The following is a 26,800-nucleotide window of genomic DNA, read 5'->3' on the forward strand; positions in this document are numbered from 1 at the left end:
CTTATTTAATAATACTACGCATTGCCTATTCTATTAGGTGACTTTTGGGCAGCTTTCGCCAGTATTAAATATGGTCGCTGTGAATTCTGCAGCCAGAACAAGTTATGGATGACCGATTCTTGGATTTGACGGATCGGGAAGAACATCATCCGCAGCATGGCTGGCAGCAGACTGGAGAAGCTGGGAAGTGTGTTCACCAGGTACACAACGTGCTTCCTTATTAGAGGGAGATTTTACTGTCTGGGCTGCATTATGGTGTAGTGCTTGGGGTTTAGCTAACATACTCACTTATATCAGTTAAAGTATATACAAGTGAATTCTCTTTGCATCATGATCACATTGAATGTGTGTACTTTTGGCATGTCATTGACCCCCACTGGTCTTAGGAGAAAATCATTACCGCACATTCTGTTCTAGCAATAGACTGCACCAATAGCATCCTCTAACATCTCAATGTATCATTTAAAGAGGACATGTCCACTCTCCTGACATGTCTGTTTTAGTAAATTATTGTATTCCAAATGAAATAATTCAGACGCATCTTTTCTGAGAACCTTACGTTGTTCCCACTGTTATTCCTCCCAGAAATGTATAAATTGACAACTGGGTGTAACCAGTTGGGGTTGTGTCCCTACATCGACTGACCATGTCCAATCAGTTTTCACAGGCTGTGTATGGACATTGCCCTTTGACAAGGGGAATGGTAACATCTACGGTAGTTGTGAATTTATTCATACATTTTCAGGAGGAACAACAGAGTAATGGACCAATGCAGAGTTCTAAGAAAATAGCTCTACACATTCCGCAGTCTCACAAGTCTGCGACCTCAAGATAACCTTGAGCCCTGTCCTTCAGATCACTCGTCCAAGCCCTTACCACCTCTTGCTTCCACATTAAAAACATTTACCAAATCTGCTATTATGTTACTTTTCCTGTGGGTAGCCCCCCTGTGGGTAGCGCCACACACAGCCCCCCTGTGGGTAGCGCCACACACAGCCCCCCTGTGGGTAGCGCCACACACAGCCCCCCTGTGGGTAGCCCCACACACAGCCCCCCTGTGGGTAGCCCCACACACAGCCCCCCTGTGGGTAGCGCCACACACAGCCCCCCTGTGGGTAGCGCCACACACAGCCCCCCTGTGGGTAGCGCCACACACAGCCCCCCTGTGGGTAGCGCCACATTGCTGCCAGAGCAGAGAGCGGTAGAGGTAGCCTACTGCTGCCACTCTCTGCTCTGCTTTGACGCCACTCACCGTCAGAATAAGGCAGGAGTCTTGCAGCTGCATTCTCACTGGTGTCGATGCCGGTCCGGGAGTGGACCAGTCCAGTCACCTGACAGATGACTTCAGGTGGCAGATCAGGTGACTGGACTGGTCCACTCCCGGGCCGGCATCGATCCCAGTGAGAACACCGCCACAAAACTCCTGCCTTCTTCTGATCGCTGCTGCAGTCAGCAGCGATCAGCTGTTTTGATGCAGCGCCCAGTGGGACATTTTGCAGACTGCCCGGGACAGCGGTGAGAAACCGGAACTGTCCCGCCGGATCCAGGACGGTTGGGAGGTATGAAATGCTGTTACATGTACCTCATCTCACCTAGACTAGTGCAACATCCTTCTCTAACACTCTTGCGACCCTCCACTCCAACCCACAACTTTGCTGCCTGCTTAATCCACCACCCCGTCGTTCCTCTAAGGCTCTGTTCACACAGAGTTTTTTGACGCGGAAAACGCGCCGCAGAACTCGTCAAAAACGGCCCTAAAATGCCTCCCATTGATTTCAATGGGAGGTGGAGGCGTATTTTTCCCGCGAGCGGTAAAACCGTCTCGCGGGAGAAAGAAGGGACGTGACCTATCTTCGGGAGTTTACGCCTCTGACCTCCCATTGACTTCAATGGGAGGCAGAGAAAGCGTATTTTGCGCCATTTTATGCCTGCGGCGCTCAATGGCCGCGGGCAAAAAACGCCACGAAAATAGTCGTGCAGGGAGAGGAAAATCTGCCTCAAACTTCCAAACGGAATTTTGAGGCAGAAATTCCGCCTGCAAAAAAACTCTGTGTGAACGTATCCTAATGCCTCATACTGGCAACCCATCACCCAGTGACACAACCTGCCCCCTCCGTACAACGCTACCCTAATCTCATGAAACTTCCCGCGGTTGATCTCTAGTCCTCGCAAGACCTCTGCTCTCCTCTTTTCTGCTCCTCCCATCCTCATCTCCTAGATTTTTCCCATGCATCCACTATACTCTGGAACTTGTTACCCCAACACATCAGACTCTCTCCTTACATCCAAACTTTCAAAGCCAATCTGATACCAACCTCTTCAGGAAAACATACAGCCTGCAATAAATGTCTCTCTCCCCTTGTCCTCTGTAATACTTATATCGACATATGTCTCACAGGACAATCAGTAAAGGGGCTAGGTCTCCAAAGGTATGAATAGATGCCTCCCCAATGTTCAATAGAAACTCCACTATGTATTAATACATGAGAAAAAGTCATACACTATTACCATTTTTTGCCAACAACACATATATAAAAAATACATATACAGATAAAATTGAGAATTCGAAATCGGACAACTGTATATGGGCTACATACAGAACAAAACGCACATAAATGGCAGCAAAAGCTCTAGTACAGAGGACTAACAAGCCATATCTGGAGTGACTGCGGTGGTAACGTGCTATATCAACAATAGGGTATGCAGAGGTAATCTATATAACAATATCATAGCCAAGACAAAATATATGCAAAACAATGTCTATGGAGGTAAAAAGTAGTTATATAAATTCTGTATATCACTCAAAAGGTCATATACTCGGGCGCCAGTAACTGTACTTGACGCTTCAAAACACGGAGGGAGATGATTTCCCCAGAAAACAGCAGTGGTAAAAGTATTGGAAAATAGAATGACTAACCCTTATTGTTCAAATGTCCTGTGAGCTCCAAGAAGAAGAACCTGACGCGCGTTTCGCGTGGATGGGTTTCTCAAGGGACTTTTGCCATTTGAACGCATATTTTTTGTGCTTTTTTTAGCGTCAGAATTAGCGTAGAAAACACCTCTGTCTTGGCTTCCATTATTTTCAATAGAAATCAACGCCATAGTGCTGAAATATCAGCAATCTGAAGAAAAATAATTGCATTTAAAAAAAAAAAAAAAAAAAAGCGTCCTGACCTATCTAGGGGCAGTTTGTGCCTAACACCTCCCATTGAAATCAATAGGAATCTGTAAAAATAGCGCCAACTGCTTTCAGGACTGTTTAATGCGCTGAAAAGCGACAAATACAGCTTGGATTTTGAATTCAGCATCCAAAAATGACCATGGAAAATGCGCTGATTTTGGAGGCAGATTCAGCTACAGATTTTTCAGCCTCCGCTTAATACCATGTGAACATACCCTTCGATATTAATAGAGGTTTCCACACCAGACAGCCACTTTACCTACAGCATTCTCCAACAGATATACTTTTTGTTACTGTGGGCTATCCTGTTATTCTTCTGTTTCATAGAACACGAGATCTTATGCGCGCTGGAGTTATAAAACCTAATGAGAAGCCTATCTGGTACGATGTTTATGCTGCCTTTCCACCAAAAAGGGAACCAACCTACGAGAAACCACTGAACCGCAGGAACAAGCTGCCGGACAATGTGCCTGCAATTCTGTATAGCGAAGATGTCATACGAGCGTGAGTTGAGTATTTGCCTGTTTTGCTGACATATAGAAATTGTTGCTTTTTGTAATGAATAATTACATTCTTAAATAGTTGGGGGGTTTTCAGCAAATTAATGTTGTTTTTTGTATAATTTAAAAGTTATCCAATTTTCCAATATACTTTCTGTATTAATTCCTCAAGGTTTTCATGATCTCTGCTTGTTGTAGTTCAGTAAGAACACCCATTTTTTACTTCCAGGGGATAAAATTCTGTCCATGGTCATGGGATGGTTAGAAGACACAGCTCTGATACACATGCTGTAACGAGACGATCACCTGTGTGTCTATCCCATGACCATGGACAGAATTTTATCCACTGGAAGTAACCTATACTGTATACAAAAAACATTATTTTCCTGAAACTAGACAACCCCTTACCCCTGCATGACATTAAGGATCACTCTGTAAATCACGCTGGTCCCACACAAACGTTACCGTAGTGTCGAGATTGTGAATAGACATCGCATCCTGGCTGGGGGTGATGTCTATTCACTCTCAAGACACTTCAGTAACGTTAATGTGTGTGCATGTGAACGCACATGGTGAACAATGCAGGATCACTATGTGCTGAGTAAATGAATGGAGAGAAGTGTATGACGCTGATTGGTCACGGATTGGTCAGCGTCATACACTTCTTTACAACGCCCACTTGGCCAAAAAGTAAAACACGCCCAGTTGTCCATTGAGAAACTCATTAGCATAAAGCTAAAATAGGTCATAACTCTGTCAAAAATGATCGTTTTTCTAAATAAAAACCACTGCTGTTACCTACATTATAGTGCCGATCACATTATGTAGGAGATAGGGCACTTATAATGTGATGACAGAGAAACTTTAATGACCAAATCAAAATTAGCAGTTTCACTATGTCTTTTATTTAATTGGTTATAACGTTGTAGGAATATAATGTATCCCTACAAATTTGGTATGGTTTTTTTTCAGCAGAAACAGGTCTTTAGTTTTCCCTTTTTTTTTTTTTTTTTTTTTTTTTTTTAAATCTTACATAAATGCAAAACAAATGTGGAAAAAAATAATTTTTCATCAATTTGTGTAAAAGTTTTTAAATAAATAATGTTTTTACTTTTGCATGACTCTTATTTCTGAATTTATTCTGATTGCTTGGAAACCAAATATGTTGGTGTATGTTATCTCACGGGCACTTGGCAAGGCCTAAGGCCTCATGCACACGACCGTATTTTTTCCCACCCGTAAATACTGGCGTAAATACGGGTCCGGTGTCACACGTATTCCACCCGTTTTGCACCAGTATTTACGAACCCGTGCTCGTAAATATGGGTCCGGTGTCACACGTATTCCACCCGTATTTACGAGCACGTTTTTGGCTGCAAAATAGCACTGCACTAATCGGCAGCCCCTTCTCTCTATCAGTGCAGGATAGAGAGAAGGGACAGCCCTTTCTGTAATAAAAGTTAAAGAAATTCATACTTACCCGGCCGTTGTCTTGGTGACGCGTCCCTCTCTTCACATCCAGCCCGACATCCCTGGATGACGCGGCAGTCCATGTGACCGCTGCAGCCTGTGATTGACCTGTGATTGGCTGCAGCGATCACATGGCCTGAAACGTCATCCAGGACGTCGGGCCGGATGTCGAGAGGGACGCGTCACCAAGGCAACGGGCGGGAGACCGGACTGGAGGAAGCAGGAAGTTGCCGGTAAGTATGAACGTCTTTTATTTTTATTTTTTACAGGTTTATACTGATCGGTAGTCACTGTCCAGGGTGCTGAAAGAGTTACTGCCGATCAGTTAACTCTTTCAGCTCCCTGGACAGTGACTATTTACTGACGTCGCTTAGCAACGCTGCCGTAATGACGGGTGCACACATGTAGCCACCCGTTATTACGAGAGCTCCATAGACTTCTATGGACTGTCCGTGCCGTTATTACGGCCAGAAATAGGACATGTTCTATCTTTTTTAACGGAACGGGCACCTTCCCGTGAGAAAACGGGAAGGCACCCGTCGCCAATAGAAGTCTATGAGCCCGTTATTACGGGTCGTGATTACGACCCGTAATAACGGGAGTTTTTACGGTCGTGTGCATGAGGCCTAAGGATGACTGTTTCCAAAGCTGATTTTTAGGCACCAGAGAGTCTTTGCAGAGGCCCTGTGGTGTCGGATCATAAAAATACACCTAAAAATGACCCAATCTGGGAAAGAAGACCCCACAGGGTTTTTTCTTATTGGTATAGTTTGTACCTAGGCCTTTCAGATTTTTGTTGATATCTAACAAGACATAAAATGCTTATGACACTATGTATTATCACAGACCTGAAGATATTCATCTAGGGGTTTAGTGAGAATGAAAAAAGAAAAAAGTTTTTTTCCCTAACGGATATAAAGACCCCCCCCCCCCCTACCCAGAATTATCATTCTGACAGGTTCACTTTCGCATAAGGAATCCCTCCCTATTTTGGCTCTCCCTAATTCAGTAATTTAATACTGTATGGTAGGTCTCAAAGCATGGGTAATTATGCTTGATAAAAAAACAAAAAGAGAGAGATGGCTCTCCTCTAAGGTGATACCGTATAGGCAAATGAATTTTCCTGCAAAGGCGAATAAGGATGACTCGCCTGATCCAGTTGTGCAAGATCATCAGCACAACTTAACTTTGCTGCTCGTCAGGTGAATACACCTTGGTCTCGAACACATTGTGCTTGCCTCTGGAGCAGACCCACAGTTGATAGCTCCAATGCTGGGGTTTCTTTACCGTGGTCACTTGAAATGAAAAACTTAGGAAAAACGCTCCTTGTGTCGGGCGCTCTCGTGTGGGTGGTTCAGTAATTCCACAGAACTATCTAATGAGACTTAAATTTTTTTATTTGTGAACATTCTAAAAAACAATCAAAATTGCTGCTGTAACGCGTTTCAACCTCGTATTGAGGTCTTCGTCAGGCATATAGATTTTGGACGAACAACATCTTAAATAGCCCTGTCATGTGGTTCATAAGCATCACAGGTCAATTTACGTGCATAAAAAAAGTGTAGATGGCATTTCTTGAAATCTCATTTACTTTGCTGGCACTGTATTACGCTACGGAATTTCTGCACGCAAATCCGCACATAATACGCACCATGTGCATTTGGCCTTACTGGATCAATTGTACATTATCACACTTTCTTGTGGCGCTCCAAATCAGAGTTTAATACCACAAGTTAAAGAGGTTATGTAGTCCTAAAAAAATGTATGGCCATCCTCCGGATAGGTCATCAATACTTGATCGGTGGGGATCCGACTCCTGGAACCGCCCCCGCCGATCAGCTGTTTTGAAGGGGCCATGGCGCTCGTGAGAGCGCTGCTTCCCCTTTATTCTTTACCTGCTTGTAGTGTGAATCACCGACACACTTGTAGTGGCGGTTCAAAGTATTACATCCTTCAATTCAAGTGAATGGGAGTAGGCTGCAATACTCTGAACCGCCTCTGAGTTTGTCGGTGATTCACAGTACGAGCAGTGACCGCAATGAAGGAGAAGCAGCGCTCGTATGAGCGCCATGGCCCATGTAAAACAGCTTATTGGCGGGGGTCCCAAGAGTTGAACCCCCCTTCAATCAGTTATTGATGGCCTATCTTGAGGATAGGCCATCTCTTTTTTATGACTGGACATTCCTTTAAAGGGGATTGTCTTGGTGACAGATTCCCTTTAACCCCTTCCCGACATCCGCCGTATATATACGGCGCTGTCAGGAGGTGCTTCCCGCAAAGCGCCGTATATGTACGGCGCAGTGATGGTGCGGGCTCAGAAGCAGAGCCGGCACCATCACCGCGGGGTGACAGCTGTATTATACAGCTGGCACCCTCCTGTAACTGCCAGGACCGGAGCTATTCTTCGATCCGGCAGATTAACCCCTCAGATGCTGCGCTCAATAGAGCGCAGCATCTGATAGGTTTTCACCCGATCGGCAACCCTGTGACGCAATCGCTGGCTTGCTGTGGCAATCGGATGCCAGAAAATGGCGTCCGAGTCTGCCTTGTACGGGAGCCTGCGGCGTGTCCTCATATGCTTGCTGTCAGTGAATAACTGACAGCGCTAATACACTGCACTACGTATGTAGTGCAGTGTATTAGAGTAGCGATCGGGGCATCAGGCCCTCATGTCCCCTAGTGGGACAAGTAAAAAAAGTAAAAAAAAGTAAATAAAAATGTGTTAATACAATAAAAACACACACATTTCAAATAAAAATAAAGCTAAACTGACTTTTTTCCCATAGTAAGTCTTTTATTATGGGAAAAAACGTAAAAATCAAAAAAACTATACATAATTGGTATCGCCGCGTCCGTAACGACCCAAACTACAAAACTATTATGTAATTTATCCCGCACGGTGAATGCGGTAAAAAAAAACCATGAAAAACAGCGCCAGAATCTTTGTTTTTAGGTCACATCTCTTTCCAAAAAATGCTATAAAAAGTGATCAAAAAGTCACATTTACTCCAAAATAGTACTAATAAAAACGACAAACCGTCCCGCAAAAAATAATCCCTGACACTGCTTTGTGCACGCAAAAATAATAAAGTTATGGGTCTTAGAATATGTCGACACTGAAAACAAATGATTTTATAAAACAAGTGATTTTATTGTGCAAAAGCCGCAATACATAAAAAAAACTATATAAATTTGGTATCGCCGTAATCGTATCGACCCGCAGAATAAAGCTAACATGTAATTTAGGGCGCACTCTGGATGCCGAAAAAAACCCAATAAAAAACTATTCCAGAATTGCTTGTTTTTGGTAATTTCCTTTACCAAAAAATGAAATAAAAAGTGATCAAAAAGTCGTATGTGTTCCAAAATGGTACCAATAAAATCTACAGCCTGTCTCGCAAAAAACAAGCCCGCACACTGCTCAATCAACTGAAAAATAAAAAAGTTACGGCACTAGTAATGCGGTGATGAAAAAACATCTCAATGCGCAGGCCGGAGGGGAACATTCCTTCAGTTTCAGGGCCCTAGTATTTAGGAACTAGGAAAGGGAAGGGACATAGCACATCCGCTGGAAGCGAGGGCGCCCGTATTATACCAGCGCAAAACTTTCCCAGCAATATTTCCCAAACTACAAAGGAGAAAAATTCCCCAAATGGTGCAGAGCGTTACAAAAGGAGGATAAGAAAGAAAACTGTTTATCAGTATGACACCGGCCTGCGCATAACGGATCGCTTCACATCGTAACACACCTATGGATAATTGTATTATTTACCCCATTAGTATACCCTCTTATTATGCCCTGATGTTCTCCGCACAGATTACATATACCCTGATGTACTCCGCACAGATTACATATACCCCTGATATACTCCGCACAGATTACATATGCCCCCACATTATAAACTGAAATACCAGCAAAACCCCAAACAGAACTACTACTAAGCAAAATCCATGCTCAAAATGGTGGTCTTTCCCTTCTTAGCCCTACAGTGTGCCCAAACAGCAATTTATGGCCACAAGTAAGGCATTACCATACCCGGGAGAACCTGCTTAACAATTTATGGGGTAAGATTCTCTAGGGGCACAACATCTTGTGCGGTGAATGGGCAGATCAGTGGAGAAATTGCAATTTTCACTTTGCACAATCCACTGCGTATTAATTTCTGCAAAACACCTGTGGAGTCTAAATTCTCACTACACCCCTTGATAAATGCCTTTTGGGGTGTAGTTTCTAAAACGGGGTCACTTTTGTTTGGTACATCAGGGGTTTTGCAAATGCAACATGGCGTCCGCAAACCATTCCAGCAAAATCTACGCTCCAAAAGATAAATACCGCTCCTTTTCTTCTGAATGCTCCCATATACGTAAACAGCTGATGATAACCACATATGGGGTGTTACTGTACTCGGGAGAAATTACTTTACAAATGTTGGGGTGCTTTTTCTTCTCTATTCCTTGTAAAAATGTGTATCTAAAACTACATCTTGTTGGAAAAAAAAATATATATTTTTCATTTTCATGGCTTAATTATAATTAATTCAGCAAAAAACCTTTGGGATCAAAATTTTCACTATACCCCTAGATGATTCCTCAGGGGGTGCAGTTTCCCAAATGGAGTCACTTTTGGGGTGTTTCCACTGTACTAGTACTACAGGGGCTAAGCAAATATGACATGACACCCAGAAACCATTCCAAAATCCAAATGGTGCTCCTTCCATTCTGAGCCCTACTGTGTGTCCAAACAGATGTTTGTGACCACATGTGGGGTATTGTTTTACTCGGGAGAAGTTGCTTTACAAATGTTGCGGTGCTTTTTCTCCTTCAGTCCTTGTGGAAATGAAAAAAAAAAACCTAAACCTACATTTTCTTTGAAAAAATGTAGATTTTCATTTTTACGGCCTACTTACAATAAGTTCTGTAAAACACCTGTGGTGTCAAACTGCTCACTGTACCCCTAGATAATTTCCTCATGGGGTGTAGTTTCCAAAATGGGGTCACTTGTTGGGGGTTTCCACTGTTTAGTCCCCTCAGGAGCTTTGCAAATGTGACCTGGCCTCCGCAAACCATTCCTGCTAAATTTGAGCTCCAAGAGCCAAATGGCGCTCTTTCCCTTCTCAGCCTCGCCGTGTGTCCAAACAGCCGTTTATTACCACATGTGGGGTATTGTTTTACTCGGGATAAATTTCTTTACAAATTTTATGGTGCTTTTTTTCCTTTAGTCCTTGTGGAAATGAAAAAAAATTAGCTAAACCTTCATTTTTTTTGAAAAAATGTAGATTTTCATTTTCATGGCCTAGTTCCAAAAATTTTTGCAAAAAAACTGGCGGGTCAAAATGCTTGCTACACCCCTAGATAATTTCCTCGAGGGGTGTAGTTTCCCAAATGGGGTCACTTTTGAGGGGTTTCCACTGTTTTAGTTCCACTAGACCTGTTCAAAGCTGACATGGTGCCTAAAATATATTCTAATAAAAAGGAGGCCCAAAATCCACCAGGTGCTCCTTTGCTTCTGAGGCCGGTGCTTCAGTCCAGTATCACACTAGAGCCACATGTGGGATATTTCCTAAAACTGCAGAACCTGGGCAATAAATATTGAGTTGCATTTCTTGGGTAAAACATTCTGTGGTACAAAAAAAATGGATTCAAAATGAATTTCTGGAAAAAAATAATGAACTTTGTACATTTCACCTCTACTTTGCCTTTATTCCTGCGCAATGTCTAAAGGGTTAAGAAACTTTCTAAATGCTGTTTTGAATACTTTGAGGGGTGCAGTTTTTAAAATGGGGTGACTTATTGGGGGTTTCTAATATCTAAGGCCCTCAAAGCCACTTCACAACTGAACTGTCCCCTGTAAAAATAGCATTTTGAAATTTTCTTGAAAATGTGAGAAATTGCTGCTAAAGTTCTAAGCCTTGTAACGTCCTAGAAAAATAAAATGATGTTCAAAAAACGATGCCAATCTAAAGTAGACATATGGGTGATGTTAGTTAGCAACATTTTTGTGTGGTATAACTGCTTGTCTTACAAGCAGATACATTTAAATTGAGAAAAATGCTAATTTTTGCAATTTTTCGCTAAATTTTGTGTTTTTCACAATTAAATACTGAACATATCGAGCAAATTTTGCCAGTATCATAAAGTCCAATGTGTCACGAGAAAACAATCTCAGAATCGCCCGGATAGGTGAAAGCATTCCGGAGTTATTACCACATAAAGTGACGCATGTCAGATTTGAAAAATGAGGCTCTGTCAGGAAGGTCAAAAGTGGCCAAAGAGGGAAGGGGTTAAGGACCATGAGGTGGTGGTGATTATTATTATTATTATTTCTATATAATCTACCAAAAATTATATATACAATTAATGTCGACCTGTATAAATATATATGGTGGAGACACATTTTATTTTATACATAAGCTTAGTGCTTCTTCATGCATTATACATACCTTGATAAATGAATATATTTTGGTGTAAATTCTTCTGTGTATATTTTTTATTTTTATCATGGAATATTGTTGCTGCTTTCATAGTGTTATTTTTTTTTTCTCTCCTCAGCCAATTTTACGAGACTTATGGTAGTGCAGGAATATTTCATTTGTACCGAAAAAACTTCAGATCTATTTGTCAAAGGTGAGATGCCACACTGATTAAACGTAATAATCAAAAAAAATAATGACATTTATGAAAATTACCTAATGCGTAGTTTGTGTAGTGGAGCCAGTATGAGATGCTGTTCCATAAAACGAAGCCCTCGTGCGCTCAGCTGAGTGATGGGGCATGCCACAACTTTTGATTCGTATGGAAAATTGTCTGTATAAAATTGGAGGCTTATGAAGGTAGAGCACGGCGCCATGCACCTTTCTGGGTGCCCTATTATAGCTCTATACAACACGCAGCTGTAATCTATCCGTGTGCATGAGTCCCATGTATTAGTTAATGGTCTCCAGTCCAGCATAAATTCTTGAAGATATCACATTCTGTATATTATAAGTAAAACATTGCATGCCAGCCCTTATCATTTTTATTTGTTATTTTTTTAATTGTTGCCACAAAATAATGCTAATGTTGGAATTGTTAACAGTCAAAAATATATTGAACATTGTGAAAACATGGCCAAAGTGAGTTAACTATATAAATATATTGGCGTGCTCCATTACAATAATTTTTTTTATGTTACAAAAAATATTTCAAGATTTAGGACTTGTCCACACATTGCGTAATTGCTGCGTATTTTCCGTCTGGAATTGCGGACGGAAAATACGTGGCAGAATACAGTAGCAGCATAATGGATGAGATTTAACAAATCTCATCCACATGCTGCGTAAAAATTCCGACCAGAAATTGACCCTTGGTGCGTATTTTTCGAACCGCAGCAATTCTTGCTGCGAAAAGTGGACTGCATGGCTGCGTTTTTCAGAGGAGATTTTGCCATCTCCCAGCATTGAAAAAAACTGCAGGAAATGGTGCTGTTTTTCCGGAGTGGAAAGTCTGCTACTTTCAACAGAATTGCTGCATTTTGCAGCAATTCCGTTACTTGTGGACAAACACTTACAGGCCATACTTCAAGGATAAAATGTAATATAACAGCATGTGAGGGGAAGAACAAACTGAATTGGAAGCTCCCACTTTAATATCATAGGAGTAAAAAGTGGATTGGGAGTGACAAGTCACCATCGCTGTAGTTAAAAATAGATCATTATAAATGGGTAATTCTATATTTAAGTGGTGGGAGAGGAGTGAGGTACGAGTAACAATCTTTCACCCGACTAAGGGCGTTAACAAAAGTCAAATCAGGAAAATAAAAACAATATTTGTAAATCTCATATTCTTTAAGATATATTCTCTACAATACAGAAAAATAGCGCTGAACGTGAAGCTCCACCTTCGATTAACCTTAGTTATATATTCTGCAGTAGAAAAATGTAGTGTCTGTAAAATATAAAGGTTAAAGGCTATGTAGACCTCTGTTAGCGAATTTTACAAACTTAGATGTGATCGTTATTAGCTGGATCCTGTGTATCAGGGACAGCCGAGCTGTCAGTTCAGCTGAACTGGCGGAATTGGCTGAGACCGAGTGATACAGTTTCTATGTATACAGGATACATAGAAGCTGTATCTTGAAAAGCAAAAAAAAACAAAACAATTTTATTAAATGGTAACTAAACCTTCAGAAAACTTCTGACATGTCAGAAGTTTTGATTGGTGGGGGTCCGAGCACTGAGACCCCCACCAATCTCTAAAATGAAGCGGCCGAAGTGCCGCTTTGTTTCTGATCGGCTTTTCTCGGTCTTGTCAGAAGTTTTCTAAATGTTTAGCTAGCCTTTAATAAAAAATGCCAAAGCCCGGAGTGCACCCAAAGGGGAGGGATAGTATAAAAGAAGGACTTCTGCTACTCGTCTCCTTTTTTTTTTATTCACTCCTATATTTCTCAAATGGACCAAAAACTGCATCAAAAACGGATTCTAGTCTTAGACCACTTTTGTAACATGGATGCATTTCAGTTTCTGCATTATGGTCACAGTATACAGACCTCCCATGTCTTTTCTTGAACCGTACTGAGATCGCCATAAAACCCCAAAAAGCCATCATATTTTAGCAGCGTTATAGGAATTCTGAAGAGGGACGGAAGAGACACAACATAGCAGGTTAGATAAGTTTTCTTCTAATACACATCTACTGCAGCCGCTTTTATTTTTTTGGCACTAATAAGTAATATTTTGTTAACCGAGAACCATTCACAAGTTGCTGTTAAAGTGATTTGTTATTCCAATTTAGTATGTGCATAAGAGTGTCCTTCTGGTTCAATAACCAGCTCGCTAATGCAAGTATTGGGCTTCTTTAAGATGGCCCTAAATGGTTCATACAGGACACTTCTGTTTTATGCCAAGAACAAATCCGATCCTGTCACAATAAAGCAGGGAAAGATTTTGTTTGAAAAATATTCCCTTGCTTTGTTCTGACTAGATCTCATCAAGTTCTTGGCTGATCCTTCGTTTGATTCACATATATGGATGTTTATGTGTACACAAGCTACAATTAGAATGAAAGTAAAGCCATATTAATATCTGTCAAAGCCAGCAAGCCTTCTTGCTGATGGTTTCCAATCGGTAACAGATCTTTTTTTTGCAGTGCACAGGGAAGAATGAACTTAAAAATAAGAGAAAACAGAAAAAAAGTAATGAAGATAAATTAAAAAAATGTTAGTTTGTATTTGTTCACTTTATAATAAATGTAATATACTGTAGGTCTGAGCTTAAAGTTCTTTATAATGTACGTTTGCGGTTTATTACATTTTAAGGTTGAGCTACAGAGATCTCCACTTTAATGGTGTCTGTCAGTGTATTTTTTTTATGACAAAAATAGTGCTACACACTGCACTATTTTAGTGTTAAAAAAAATACTGGAAACCCTGGCGGAGCTCATTAACGCTAATGTGAATGGAGCCTAAGGAGGTTGGGCAGATGTCCCACAAAAATGACACTTTGGCACTAAAAGAAAGAGCTCATCTGAAACTCCTGAAGACAAGTGGTGGACGTAGCCACCTGGAATTGAAGCAAATTTGGCAAGTTTGTAGTCTTGAGTCAGCGTATTTTAGTTTGTCTTTTGCACATTACAGGTTTGTGGATACATACACAGAACTTCAAAAATCAGGAGAAGTGAGTGAAGACAAGTTGTTCGAAGAGACATCAAAAGCGCTGCTTGCAGAAGGCATCATTTTAAGACGGGCAGGAACTTCAGGGGTAGGTGGATTTGCCATATTTAAATATTGAGACCATTCAATAGGTTATCCCACAAATCAATTTTGATGTCAAAGCATGCAATAATTTGTTAGTCAACTTTATTCAACCTACTTTCTACTTACAGCGCCCCCTACTGTTGATGCTTATCGCTTTTTATTGCATCACCTTCAGTGCTTCTGCACGGGTGAACATGGATGACACCAGACCCAGCAGGGATTCCTATCTGATGGCAGCATAAAGTAGTGACAGAGGCCCTGATTCCATCGCCATATTACTTACCATTCAATGATCAGTAGTTTTTTTTTTAAATTCACTTTCTCTCCTGCAGCCCGTATTCATAAACTGCGACTAGTCCCGCCCTCCTCCAGCTGCTGATTGACAGCTTTCACCCCATACTGTGCATAGGGAGAAAGCTGCCAATCAGAGGCCGGGGCTAGCCGCAGCTCATAAATATCAAAGACTACATGACGCGCTCATGAGCTGTGGCTAGCCCTGCCCACCAGCTTAATGGCAGCTTTATTGCCATGCACAGTATGGGGGAAAAAAAAAGCTGTCAATCAGCCTCGGGTGGACAGGGCTAACCACAGCTCACCAATACGGGCTGCAGGAGATCAAGTGAATTTTATAAAAACGAATAATTGAAAAGTAAGTAATACAGCGATGGAATCAAGGTCCCTGGCACTACTTTATGCTGCCCTTTAGATGGGGGAACATAAACCTGGTGAGTCCCTATAATGGATAAAGGAATACTAAATCTAAAAAATGAATGATAAACGTAAACCGGAGCTATGTGCTCATACTGTTTGTTTCAGGAACGTGCAGAAAATCCCTCAGACTGACAAACAGTCTTGTATAATTCTTGAAGAAAGCACAGATCTCTTCCAGTTCGGGCTGGTAGGCAACTATGTGCTCTGTATTCCTAGTCTCCTATTGCAGACTAGTTCCTGCAGGAACTTTTGGGACCGGAGTGGCAGAGAACGTACCTCAGCACTGGACTGGGGGGCACTTCAGGGGGTTAATTTCTGCTAGTTATGTTATGCCATCCCCTACCCTGCTGCTGAGTCAGATAAGCCCTTACCGACCACCAATATGCCTTTTCACGGCAGTCACTAAGGGGCCTTGCGGTGGCCTAGCCTCTTTTCATGGCAGCCTAGTCTAAGTCCTGTTTGATGACAGCCGGGCACCTGTTCCAACGCTAATCATCGAAGTTTACTTAGATCGCGGCTGTTTAACCCCTTAAATACTGCAGTCAATAGCGACCGCGGCATTTAAGTTGTTTACAAAGGGAGGTGGCTCCCTCTGTCACCCATCGGTGGCCCTCAAATATGATCGCAGGCCTCTATTTTTTTTTTCTATCCCCCCCCAAGAAAAAAAGTTAATAAGTTAATCAAAAAATTATATGTACCCAAAAATTGTGCCATTAAAAAAAAAACAAAAACGCAAAAAAATAAAAGTCCTCATACAACAGTGGCGACGGAAAACGAAAGTTATAGCTCTTTAAATGTGACGATGCAAAAACAAAAAACATTGCTTGGTCATGAAGGCCTAAAATAGGCTGGTCACTAAAGGGTTAATGTTTTGAGAAGGGGAAATGGCTTATCACCTGGGACACACATAGAAGAATTCTTTATATAAATGTCACAGTTTTTATTGCAATATGAAGCCGAATAGGATCAAAGGAGAGTAGGATACAAATGGAGGAATTGCTGGGATATATTTTTTTTATTTTTGTGTATTTTCTATGTTTAGTGTTCCTTTAAAACCCCCCAATGCTTCTATGCAAGGTATACTCAAAGAGTAAAAAAAAGTCACCATCCAAAACGTCCCAGAGGCTTTTCAAGCTCGTATTTTCTGAAACTCCAGAGATCTCAGAAGAATTTGTTAGTTTTCTGAAAAACTTTCAGCTGAATGAAGTGCACAAATTTAGAAATAAATAACCGGAAAGTCACAAAATATATAACCGTAGAATTGAATGGATGGGCCACTTTGGACAATCCTTTTTTAAAGAGAACCTTTCACCTGCACATACATGTGCAGCATGTAATGGGCACGGCTGTACAAACCCTGTCTCACTATATATTTTTTCCTATCTTTCTCCGTTATTTAGATACCGGCGCCACAATATTTAAATAACCTACTGAACTGTCAATGGGGCGTGTAACATTGCTGTGACACTGTCCAATCAGCTACGGACAGTGTCACAGCAAGAGCTGGACAGAGGGGAGCGTGAGCATGTGCGCTCACGCGCAGTGCCTCCGTCACCACATAACAGAAGAGGAGAAGAAGAATGTAAATTATTCTTCTTCTGTTCCATAGCGGCAAGGGGTATCTTCGGCTGCGGCATTGCAGCTGCGTGCGGGCACGCTCTCACTCACTCTTCAGCTCTCGGCAGACAAGGACAAGACTGTGTGATCTCTCGCAAGAGATCACACAGTCTTGTCTGCCGAGAGCTGAAGAGTGAGAGCATGCTCCGAGCTGCGCACACGCTCTCCTCTCTCCTGCTCTTGCTGTGACACTGTCCGTAGCTGATTGGACAGTGTCACAGCGATGTTAGACGCCCACTTGCCAATTACACGCCCCATTGACCGTTCAGAGGGTTATTTAAATATCGGGTGCCAAATATAACGACACCGTTACCTAAATAACGGAGGAGGATAGGAAAAATGTTTAAAGTGCCTCAGGGTTTGTACAGCCCTGGCCATTACATGCTGCACTCAGCTGCACATGTATGGGCAGGGGAAAGGTTCTCCTTAAGTAAGCATGTCCCCCCTGCATATAATTGATGACAGGGAATCCAGCTAATCTGCTTTTGTGTAACGCACGGATGCCAGCGGCTCTCCACAGAGATGACTATCTGCCCCAGCTAGTAGAGATGGGGCTCATTCAGGACCCCTCATATTCATACTTCCGTGTGTTCTAATGTGATATATGGGCAAGCGTTGTCCAAAGAGAACACCTTTAAAACATTAGTTTCACAAAGTGCAGAACTTTAACAATCCTAATGCACAGTGTTGTCACTTTCTTTCTAGATTTCAAGCCGGAAATCGACTATGACAGAAAGTGAACCAGAGTCAACAGTGAAATGCGTCAGTGAAGAAACCTCTTAATAAGAGTGATGGACACTCTCCTATCATGTGACTACTTGTACAATGTGGATGTTTTGTGTGATCACAGCAGAACCTATGAACCTTGTAGAAATACTACATATTAAACAGAGTATTTCAGGTTTCTAAACTTGTTTGCTGTCTCAGAGTTTAATTTAGAACCATGGTGAAAAAAATAATTCTTGCATAAAAACGTAGTAATAATGGGAGATTTTAATTACCGGGATGTTAATTGGTGTCATGGTTCGGCTTCAACTGCAAAGGGGAGACATTTCCTCAACCTGTTGCAGGAAAATTTTATGGGCCTGTTTGCGGAAGACCCGACTAGAGGTGAAGCTCTGTTGGATCTGGTCATTTCTGATAATGCAGAGCTTGTTGGGAACGTCAATGTTCGTGAAAACCTCGGTAACAGTGGTCACAATATATTTACATTTTACATATACTGTAAAAAACATACACAGGCTGGGAGGGCAAAAACATTTAATTTTAAGAAGGCCAATTTCCCCAGGATGAGGGCGGCAATTCAGGATATAGACTGGGAAGAACTAATGTCAAATAATGGTATAAATGGGAGATTTTCAAGTCTACTTTGGGTAATTATAGTGCAAAATTGATTCCTATAGGTAACAAGTATAAACGACTAAAATTAAACCCCACATGGCTTACACCTTCTGTGAAAGGGGCAATACATGACAAAAAAAGGGCATTTAAAAAATACAAATCTGAGGGTACAGCTGTAGCCTTTGTAAAATATAAAGAGCTTAATAAAATCTGTAAAAATTTAATAAAATTAGCAAAAATACAAAATGAAAGGCAGGTGGCCAAGAATAGTAAAATAAATCCCAAAAACTCTTCAAGCATATAAATGCAAAAAAGCCAAGGTCTGAACATGTGGGACCCCTAGATAATGGTAATGGGGAGTTGGTCACAGGGGATCAAGAGAAGGCAGAGTTACTAAATGGGTTCTTTAGCTCTGTATATACAACAGAAGAAAGAGCAGCTTATGTAGCTGCTGCCAATGCTGTTAACCCTTTCATGCCGACAATCTGTACATAGGCGTCCTTTTCGCACATACCCCGTTCTGCCAGGACGTGTATGTACAGATCTCTGTTCCAGCCGGCATAGCGCTGTGAAAAGCGCTCGGACGCCGGCTGTGTCCGTGTCTGCGGCTCCCCAGCAACCTGTTCTCTGACAGCCGAACCGATTGGTTCGGCTGCAGAGAATACGATCACCAATATTAACCGCTTCCTGACCGCCCCCACAGTAAATTCACGTCGGCGCATGCTGGGATCTGTGCAGCGCCGACGTGAATTCACAGTGGGTGTTAAAAGCGGGATCCGGGTGTCTGAGTAGTGCTGACACCCGGATCACGTTGTTCACCCCTGCCTCTCGTCCCGGAGACATGACCGGGACCTGATTGGTTCAGGTCCCGATCATGTGATTGCAGGGAAAGTTTGTTGTAGCAACAAACTGGAAAGTTTGTTGCTACAACAAACTTTCCCGAGGACCGATTGCGGGTGCTGCCATCGGTTGCATGGCAAAACCGGAGGCCATACAACGGCCTCCGGGTCTGCCATTCACGGAAGCCCATGAGGACCAGCTGGTCCTCATCGGCTTCCTGTCAGTGTGACTGTCAGCGTCACACTGACAGTTTATAATACGTTACACTACCTAGGTATTGTATTATAGCAGCCATCAGTGCTGCAGGTCTTCAAGTAAAAGAAAAAAAGTAATAAAAATGTTTTATAAAAGTGTAAAAACAAGTTATAAGTTACAAAAACATTAAAATGCTTTTTTTCCTATAAGTCTTTTATTATAGGAAAAAAAATAAAACGTTAAAGTACACGTATTTGGTATCACCGCGTTCGTAACGACCCCAACTATAAAACTATAATATTATTTTGCCCGCACGGTGATCACCGCAAAAAATTATTAAAAAACAATACTAGCATCGCTATTTTATTGGTCATCACCCCTCCCAAAATATAGAATAAAAAGTGATAAAAAATTTGCATGTACCCCAAAATAATACCAATAAAAATTACAACCCGTCCCGCAAAAAACAAGCCCTTACACAGCTTTTTTGACTGAAAAATAAAAAAATTATGGCTCTCAGAATATGGTGACACAGAAAATAAATTATTTTATAGAAAAGTGATTTTATTGCGCAAACGCCACAAAACATAAAAAAAACGATATACATATGGTATCGCCGTAATCGTACCGACCCACAGAATAAAGTAAAATGTCATTTATAGCGCATAGTGATTACTGTAAAAAAAAAAAATGTATGTTGTTTTTTTGTCACTTTGCTTGCCAAAAAATCGAATAAAAAGTGATCAAAAAATCACATGTACCCTAAAATGGTACCAATGAAAACTACAGATTGTAACGTAACAAGCCCTCACACGGCTCCGGTGGAGAAAAAAGAAAAAAAAAGTTCTGCCGCTCAAAATATAGCGACAAAAATTGTGCAGTGTGTCCAAAATCGGATAAGATTGGGCACCATTTATCAGTGCGACACCGGACAAATATCTATGAATTATTTATTTACCGCATGATTATACCCTCTTGTTATGCCCTGATGTACTCTGCACAGATTACACATACCCCCACATTATAAACTGAAATACCAGCAAAACCCCAAACAGAACAACTGCCAAGCAAAATCTGCACTCCAAAAGCCAAATGGCGCGCCTTCCCTTCTGAGCTCTGCCGTGGGTCCAAACAGCAGTTTATTACCACATATGGGGTATTTCTGTAATCGTGAGAAATAGCTTTACAAATTGCTTTTTATTATTTATTCCTTGTAAAAATGACTTTTTAATATTTTTTTTAGATTTTCATTTTCACAGACATATTCCAATAAATAAAGCAAAAGAACTGTCGGGTCAAGATGCTAACTATACCCCTAGATAACTTCCTTGAGGTGTGTAGTTTCCAAAACCACTTTTGGGGAGATTCCACTGTTTTGGTACCACAAGACCTCTTCAAGCCTGACATGGTGCCTAAAATATATTCTACAAAAAAGGAGACCCCAAAATCCCCTAGGTGCTGCTTTACTTCTGTGGCTGGTGTTTCAGTCCATTATCACACTAGAGCCACATGTGGGATATTTCTAAAAAGTGCAGAATCAGGGCAATAAATATTGAGTTGCGTTTCTCGGGTAAAACCTTCTGTGTTACAGATTTTTTTTTATAACAAATTAATTTTGGCAAAAAAATTTGTACATTTCGCCTCTACTTTGCTTTAATTCCTGTGAAGCACCTAAAGGGTTAATACACTTTCTGAATGCTGTTTTGAATACTTTGAGGGGTGCAGTTTTTAAAATGGGGTGATTTATGCGGTCTATCTAGTACATAAGGCCCTCAAAGCCACTTCAAAACTGAACTGGTCCTTGACAAAATAGCCTTTTGAAATTTTCTTGAAAATGTGAGAAATTGCTGCTAAAGTTCTAAGCCTTGTAACGTCCTAGAAAAATAAAATAATGTTCAAAAAACAATGCAAATATAAAGTAGACATATGGGGGATGTTAATTAGAAACAATTTTGTGTGGTATGACTATCTGATTTACAAGTAGATTACATTTAAAATTAGAAAAATTATAATTTTTGCAAATTTTCTTACAATTTTGGTGTTTTTCACAAATAAGCTATGAATTTATTGACCACATTTTTCCACTAAGATAAAGTATAATATGTCACGAGAAAACAAACTCTGAATCGCTTGGATAGGCAAAAGCATTCTAGAGTTACTACCACATAAAATGACACATGTCAGATTTGAGAAAATGGGGCTGGTCATTGAGGTATCGATGACCCTTGGTCCTGAAAGGGTTAATATATCAGTTGGGATGAATGTAGATATGGTCCAAGATAAATTAAATCAAATAAATGTACACAAGGCCCCGGGACCAGATGGGTTACACCCTAGAGCTCTTAAAGTGCTTAGTTCAGTTATTTCTGTCCCCCTTTTCATAATATTCAGAGATTCTCTAGTGACTGGTATAGTGCCAAGGGACTGGTGCAGGGCAAATGTGGTGCCTATTTTCAAAAAGAGCTCAAGGTCTTCCACGGGTAATTATAGACCAGTAAGCTTAACATCCATCGTGGGGAAAATGTTTGAGGGGCTATTGAGGGACTATATACTACACTATATTACTATAATAATAATACTACATTACTATAATAATACCGCTAGCTACCGTAGACGCTGCCACAGTGCCCTCCGTAGACGCTGCCGCAGTGCCCTCCGTAGACGCTGCCGCAGTGCCCTCCGTAGACGCTGCCGCAGTGCCCTCCGTAGACGCTGCCGCAGTGCCCTCCGTAGACGCTGCCGCAGTGCCCTCCGTAGACGCTGCCGCAGTGCCCTCCGTAGACGCTGCCGCAGTGCCCTCCGTAGACGCTGCCGCAGTGCCCTCCGTAGACGCTGCCGCAGTGCCCCCCGTAGACGCTGCCACAGTGCCCCCCGTAGACGCTGCCACAGTGCCCACCGCAGACGCTGCCACAGTGCCCACCGCAGACGCTGCCACAGTGCCCACCGCAGACGCTGCCACAGTGCCCACCGCAGACGCTGCCACAGTGCCCACCGCAGACGCTGCCACACACACCCAAAGTAGATAGCTTCATTGGGGCTCCCTCTAGGAGTGGAATCCCCAGCCAGAGTGTTGCGGACGCTTTGGCTGGGGGTTCCTCTGCTGTTGGAGCCCCTGACGTCACTGTCCATACACAGTGACGGCAGGGGATCCTCCTGGACCGGAATGTAATATCAGGCGCAACCCCGAAGCCAGTGTCCCGGAGCAGAGCACTAGTATAGGCTCACGTTTCCTTAATTCATGGTCTGGAATCACACACTTCAGCCACAACACAGAGCAGTAAAACAGGGCTTAGAGGGCCCGTTCTAGAGATAGGTGCGGGTCCCAGTGGATTTTATAAAGACAAAGAATCTTTGGTTGGAGGTAAATCTGTTAACCCCTTCCCGACATCCGCCGTATATATACGGCGCTGTCCGGAGGTGCTTCCCGAAAGGGCCGTATAGGCACTGCGCAATGGGAAACGGTCATCGGTGCAAGTTGCACCGTGACAAAGTAAAGATGGCTGCTGTCCCTGAAAGCAGGCCATCTCTACTACTCGCCCAGGGTGCCGTTTCGGCCCCCCGCATCGCCGATCGCTGCTAATGGTCAGTCAATACTGAACGGCCAATAGCAGGCATTTTTGTTAAAACTGCCCTGGAGTCACAGGGCACAGTTAGACAGCGGCGATTGATGCTGTCTAAGACAACACCCATCGCCACCAACGTCACCTAGGGAGGTGGCAGTGATGCCACCTCTAGGAGCGCTCTGATTGGTCGGTCTGTAATGACCGACCAATCAGAGCACCGGGGGGTGCTTTGAACATCGAGACCGCTCTGCACGCCGCCATTCCAGTTTGAGGCAGCGTGCAGAGCGGTTGAGAGACTGTCTGCTGTGGCTTTGCTGGGATTTGTAGTGCGATTTGCGCTACTGTGTATATAAAAAAAGTGCCCTATCATGCTACTTCTGTCTGATCAAGAGTCTTTTTTTTTTTTTTGTGATCAGACAGATTTTTTGGGTCCTTTCCCTGTCCTTGGGCTTGTCCGTGTACCAACCCACCCCCTCCCTGTCTGAGTCCTGTGCCCACTTTGCGCTGATCAGTGACCACCATCACTGATCAGCATCTGTGCTCAATTTTTGGCGCAGGATTTTTTTTTTAATTTGCACCATCTTCCTGTGTGCGCCCTGCGGCCACGAAGTGCTGGTTAGTGACCACCATCACTGATCAGCATTTGGTTATTTTTTCCGCAGTTTCTTTCTTTGTGCCTTTTTTCACCCACACCATTACCTGTGTGTGTCCTGCGACCACTGAGCGCTGATCATTGACCTCCATCACTGATCGGCATTTGAGCTCAACTTTTGGTCCAGGAATTTTTTATTTTTGTAATTTTTTTCCAATTAGAAATTTGCACCATCTACCTGTGTGCACCCTGCGGCCACAGACTGCTGATTAGTTATCAGCATCTGTGGTAATTTGTTGACGCAGGTTTTTTTAGGTCTTTTTTTCACCTAAAATTTAAAATATAATAGTAGTTAGGTGTAGCTAGTAGGTAGGGAGTTAGGGTATCATACGCCAGCGTTAGAAACGTTCATTTAGTTTTAGATCTAGATAGATATATCTAGCAACATTTTTCTGCAGTTTTAGTAGAAATTTACCTTAGTTCAGTTAGACTACATTTTTTTTAGTAATAGAAAGCGTCCGTTACTGACGGACGTTCAGTTGTTTTTTTACTGACGTTCGTCCAGTAAATTTTTAGAGCCTAGTTTTACTGTAGCACGTTAGTAAGACTACAGGTTTTTTTTTAGTAATAGCGTCAGTTACTGACGGACGTTCAGTTGTTTTTTTTCTAACTGACGATTGTACAGTAAATTCTATTATTTTTTTTTTTACTTTTCTTCTCTTCTCTTTTAAAAAAAAAAAAAAATTCTTATCTTCTAATTTCTGTTCACTATACACGTGTAAAAACACTACACACAATAAAAGTTGATTACACGTGTAAAAACACTCCTCTTCCTCCTCCAGTGATGAGAAACCCCCCCCCCCCAAAGCTGATCCAGGAGAGCAGCTGAGGCAACCCCAATGATTGATCCCATGTGGACTCCACTCCCCGAAAATTATGAGCCTCAAATTCCTGATTTTATAGGCAGCTCAGGAATTCAGTTTGAGACTGAAGGCCTCACAGAAATTGACTTTTTCAAGGTCTTTTTCTCTGAGGAGTTTGTTAATTTAATGGTGGCCCAGACGAATCTGTACGCCCAACAATTTTTAACACAAAACCCCACTTCATCATTTGTTAAGTGGACCCCAGTTGCTGCAGCAGAGATGATGACATTTTGGTGCCTTGTGCTGCATATGGGACTAGTGAAGAAACCAGAGGTTAGGCAATACTGGAGTGCGGATATTTTGTACAACACCCCAATTTACCGTATGGCCATGTACCGGACTCGCTTTGAAGCGATTTTAAAATTCTTGCATGATAATGCACAGTGCCCGCCCCAGGACGACCCCACATTTGACCGTCTATTTAAAATCAGGCCACTCATTGATCATTTCTGCACCAAATTTTCACAAGTGTACACCCCCGATAAATATATTTCCATAGACGAGTCCCTTTAAGGGGAGGCTTAAATTCCGCCAATACCTGCCCAATAAGAGGGCAAGGTATGGAATTAAATTGTACAAACTGTGTGAGAGTACATCTTGGTATACACACAGGTTTAGGGTTTACGAAGGGAAGGACTCTATTATTGAACCCCAAGAATGCCCCCCCCCCCCGTTCTGGGAGTTAGTGGGAAAATAGTGTGGGATTTAATACACCTATTGCTGGACAAGGGTTATCACCTTTACGTGGATAACTTCTATACCAGCATCCCACTATTTAGTTACCTTTCTGCCAGAAGTACTGTAGCATGCGGTACTGTGCGCAAAAATCAGAGAGGCCTCCTTAAAACACTTCTTAGCCTAAGCCTCAGAAGGGGTGAGAGCAGGGAACTATGCAGCGAGAACATTCTGTTCGTCAAATATAAGGACAAGAGGGATGTCCTTATATTGACCACAATTGATGGCAGCGGCAGCACCCCTATCCCTGAAAGAGGTACCACCACAGTGACCCTGAAGCCAAATTGCATCCTGGGCTACAATAAGTACATTGGCGGGGTTGATCTCTCTGATCAAGTACTGAAGCCTTATAGTGCCCTACGGAAAACAAAGACATGGTACAAAAAGCTGGCCGTGCACATTATACAGATAGCATTGTATAATGCTTACATACTATCCCGATGTGCAGGCCGGACAGGGACATTCCTTAACTTTCAAGAGGTGGGGATCAAGGCACTTATATTTGGGAACTAGGCAGGGGAGGGCCCAAGCACATCTGCTGGTAGCGATGGTCCACGTATTGTACCAGGACAACATTTCCCCAATGAAGTGCCCCAAATTGCAAAGAAGGGAAGGACGCAAAAAAGGTGCAGAGTGTGTTCCAAAAGGGGAATAAGAAAAGACACTATTTACCACTGTGAAACCTGCCCCGAAAAACCAGGCCTGTGTATCAAGGATTGCTTCAAAGAGTATCATACATCCATAAATTAGTAATTTCATGCTTCATTAACCTCTTTATTATACCAAAAGCAACATTGCGTCCACACACATATCCAGCTAAATTCTAGTTCCAAAAGTCAAATGGAGCTTTTGAGCCCTGTCATGTGTCCAAACAGCCGTTTATGACCACATGTGGGGTACTATTTTACTCGGGAGAAATTGCTTTACAAATGTTGTGGAGCTTTTTCTCCTTTAGTCCTCGTGGAAATGAGAAAAAATTAGCTAAACCTACATTTTCTTTGGGAAAAAATGTAGATTTTCACTGCCTACTTCCAAAAATTTCTGCAAAAAACCTGTGGGGTGAAAATGCTCACTACACCCCTAGATAATTTCCTCAAGGGGTGTAGTTTCCAAAATGGGGTCACTTTTGTAAGGTTTGCTCTAGTTTGGCCCCTCAGGTTCTTTGCACATGTGACATGGCCTCCCAAAACCATCCCTGTCAAATTTGAGCTCCAAATGGCGCTCTTTCTCTTCTGAGCCCTGCCATGTGTCCAAACAGCCATTTATGACCACATGTGGGGTATTGTTTTACTCGGAAGAAATTGCTTTACAAATTTTAGTTCTCGTGGAATTGAGAAAAAATAAGCTAAACCTACAATTTCTTTGAAAAAATTTAGATTTTCATGTTCACTGCATATTTCCA

General features: G+C 42.2%; 1 protein-coding gene across 1 annotated transcript; it reads left to right on the forward strand.

Moving 5' to 3' along the window:
- Positions 1-18: 18 nt before the first annotated feature.
- MRPS23 (mitochondrial ribosomal protein S23) lies at positions 19-18,119 on the forward strand. Its single transcript, XM_075852819.1, has 5 exons — positions 19-200; positions 3,509-3,685; positions 11,701-11,775; positions 14,762-14,885; positions 17,915-18,119. The coding sequence occupies exons 1-5, from the start codon at positions 157-159 to the stop codon at positions 17,990-17,992; spliced, it is 498 nt and encodes a 165-aa protein (XP_075708934.1). The 5' UTR covers positions 19-156; the 3' UTR covers positions 17,993-18,119.
- The last annotated feature ends 8,681 nt before the right edge of the window (positions 18,120-26,800 follow it).

The sequence above is a fragment of the Rhinoderma darwinii genome, chromosome 2 (genome assembly GCF_050947455.1).
Source record: "Rhinoderma darwinii isolate aRhiDar2 chromosome 2, aRhiDar2.hap1, whole genome shotgun sequence".
In the NCBI taxonomy this organism is placed as follows: Eukaryota; Metazoa; Chordata; class Amphibia; order Anura; family Rhinodermatidae; genus Rhinoderma; species Rhinoderma darwinii.

Coding starts and splice junctions, on each gene's coding strand:
- MRPS23 (XM_075852819.1), top strand. CDS start 157: ATGGCTGGCAGCAGACTGGAGAAGCTGGGAAGTGTGTTCACCAG. Junction 201..3,508: donor CTGGGAAGTGTGTTCACCAG/GTACACAACGTG, acceptor TCTGTTTCATAG/AACACGAGATCTTATGCGCG. Junction 14,886..17,914: donor GACGGGCAGGAACTTCAGGG/GTAGGTGGATTT, acceptor CTTTCTTTCTAG/ATTTCAAGCCGGAAATCGAC.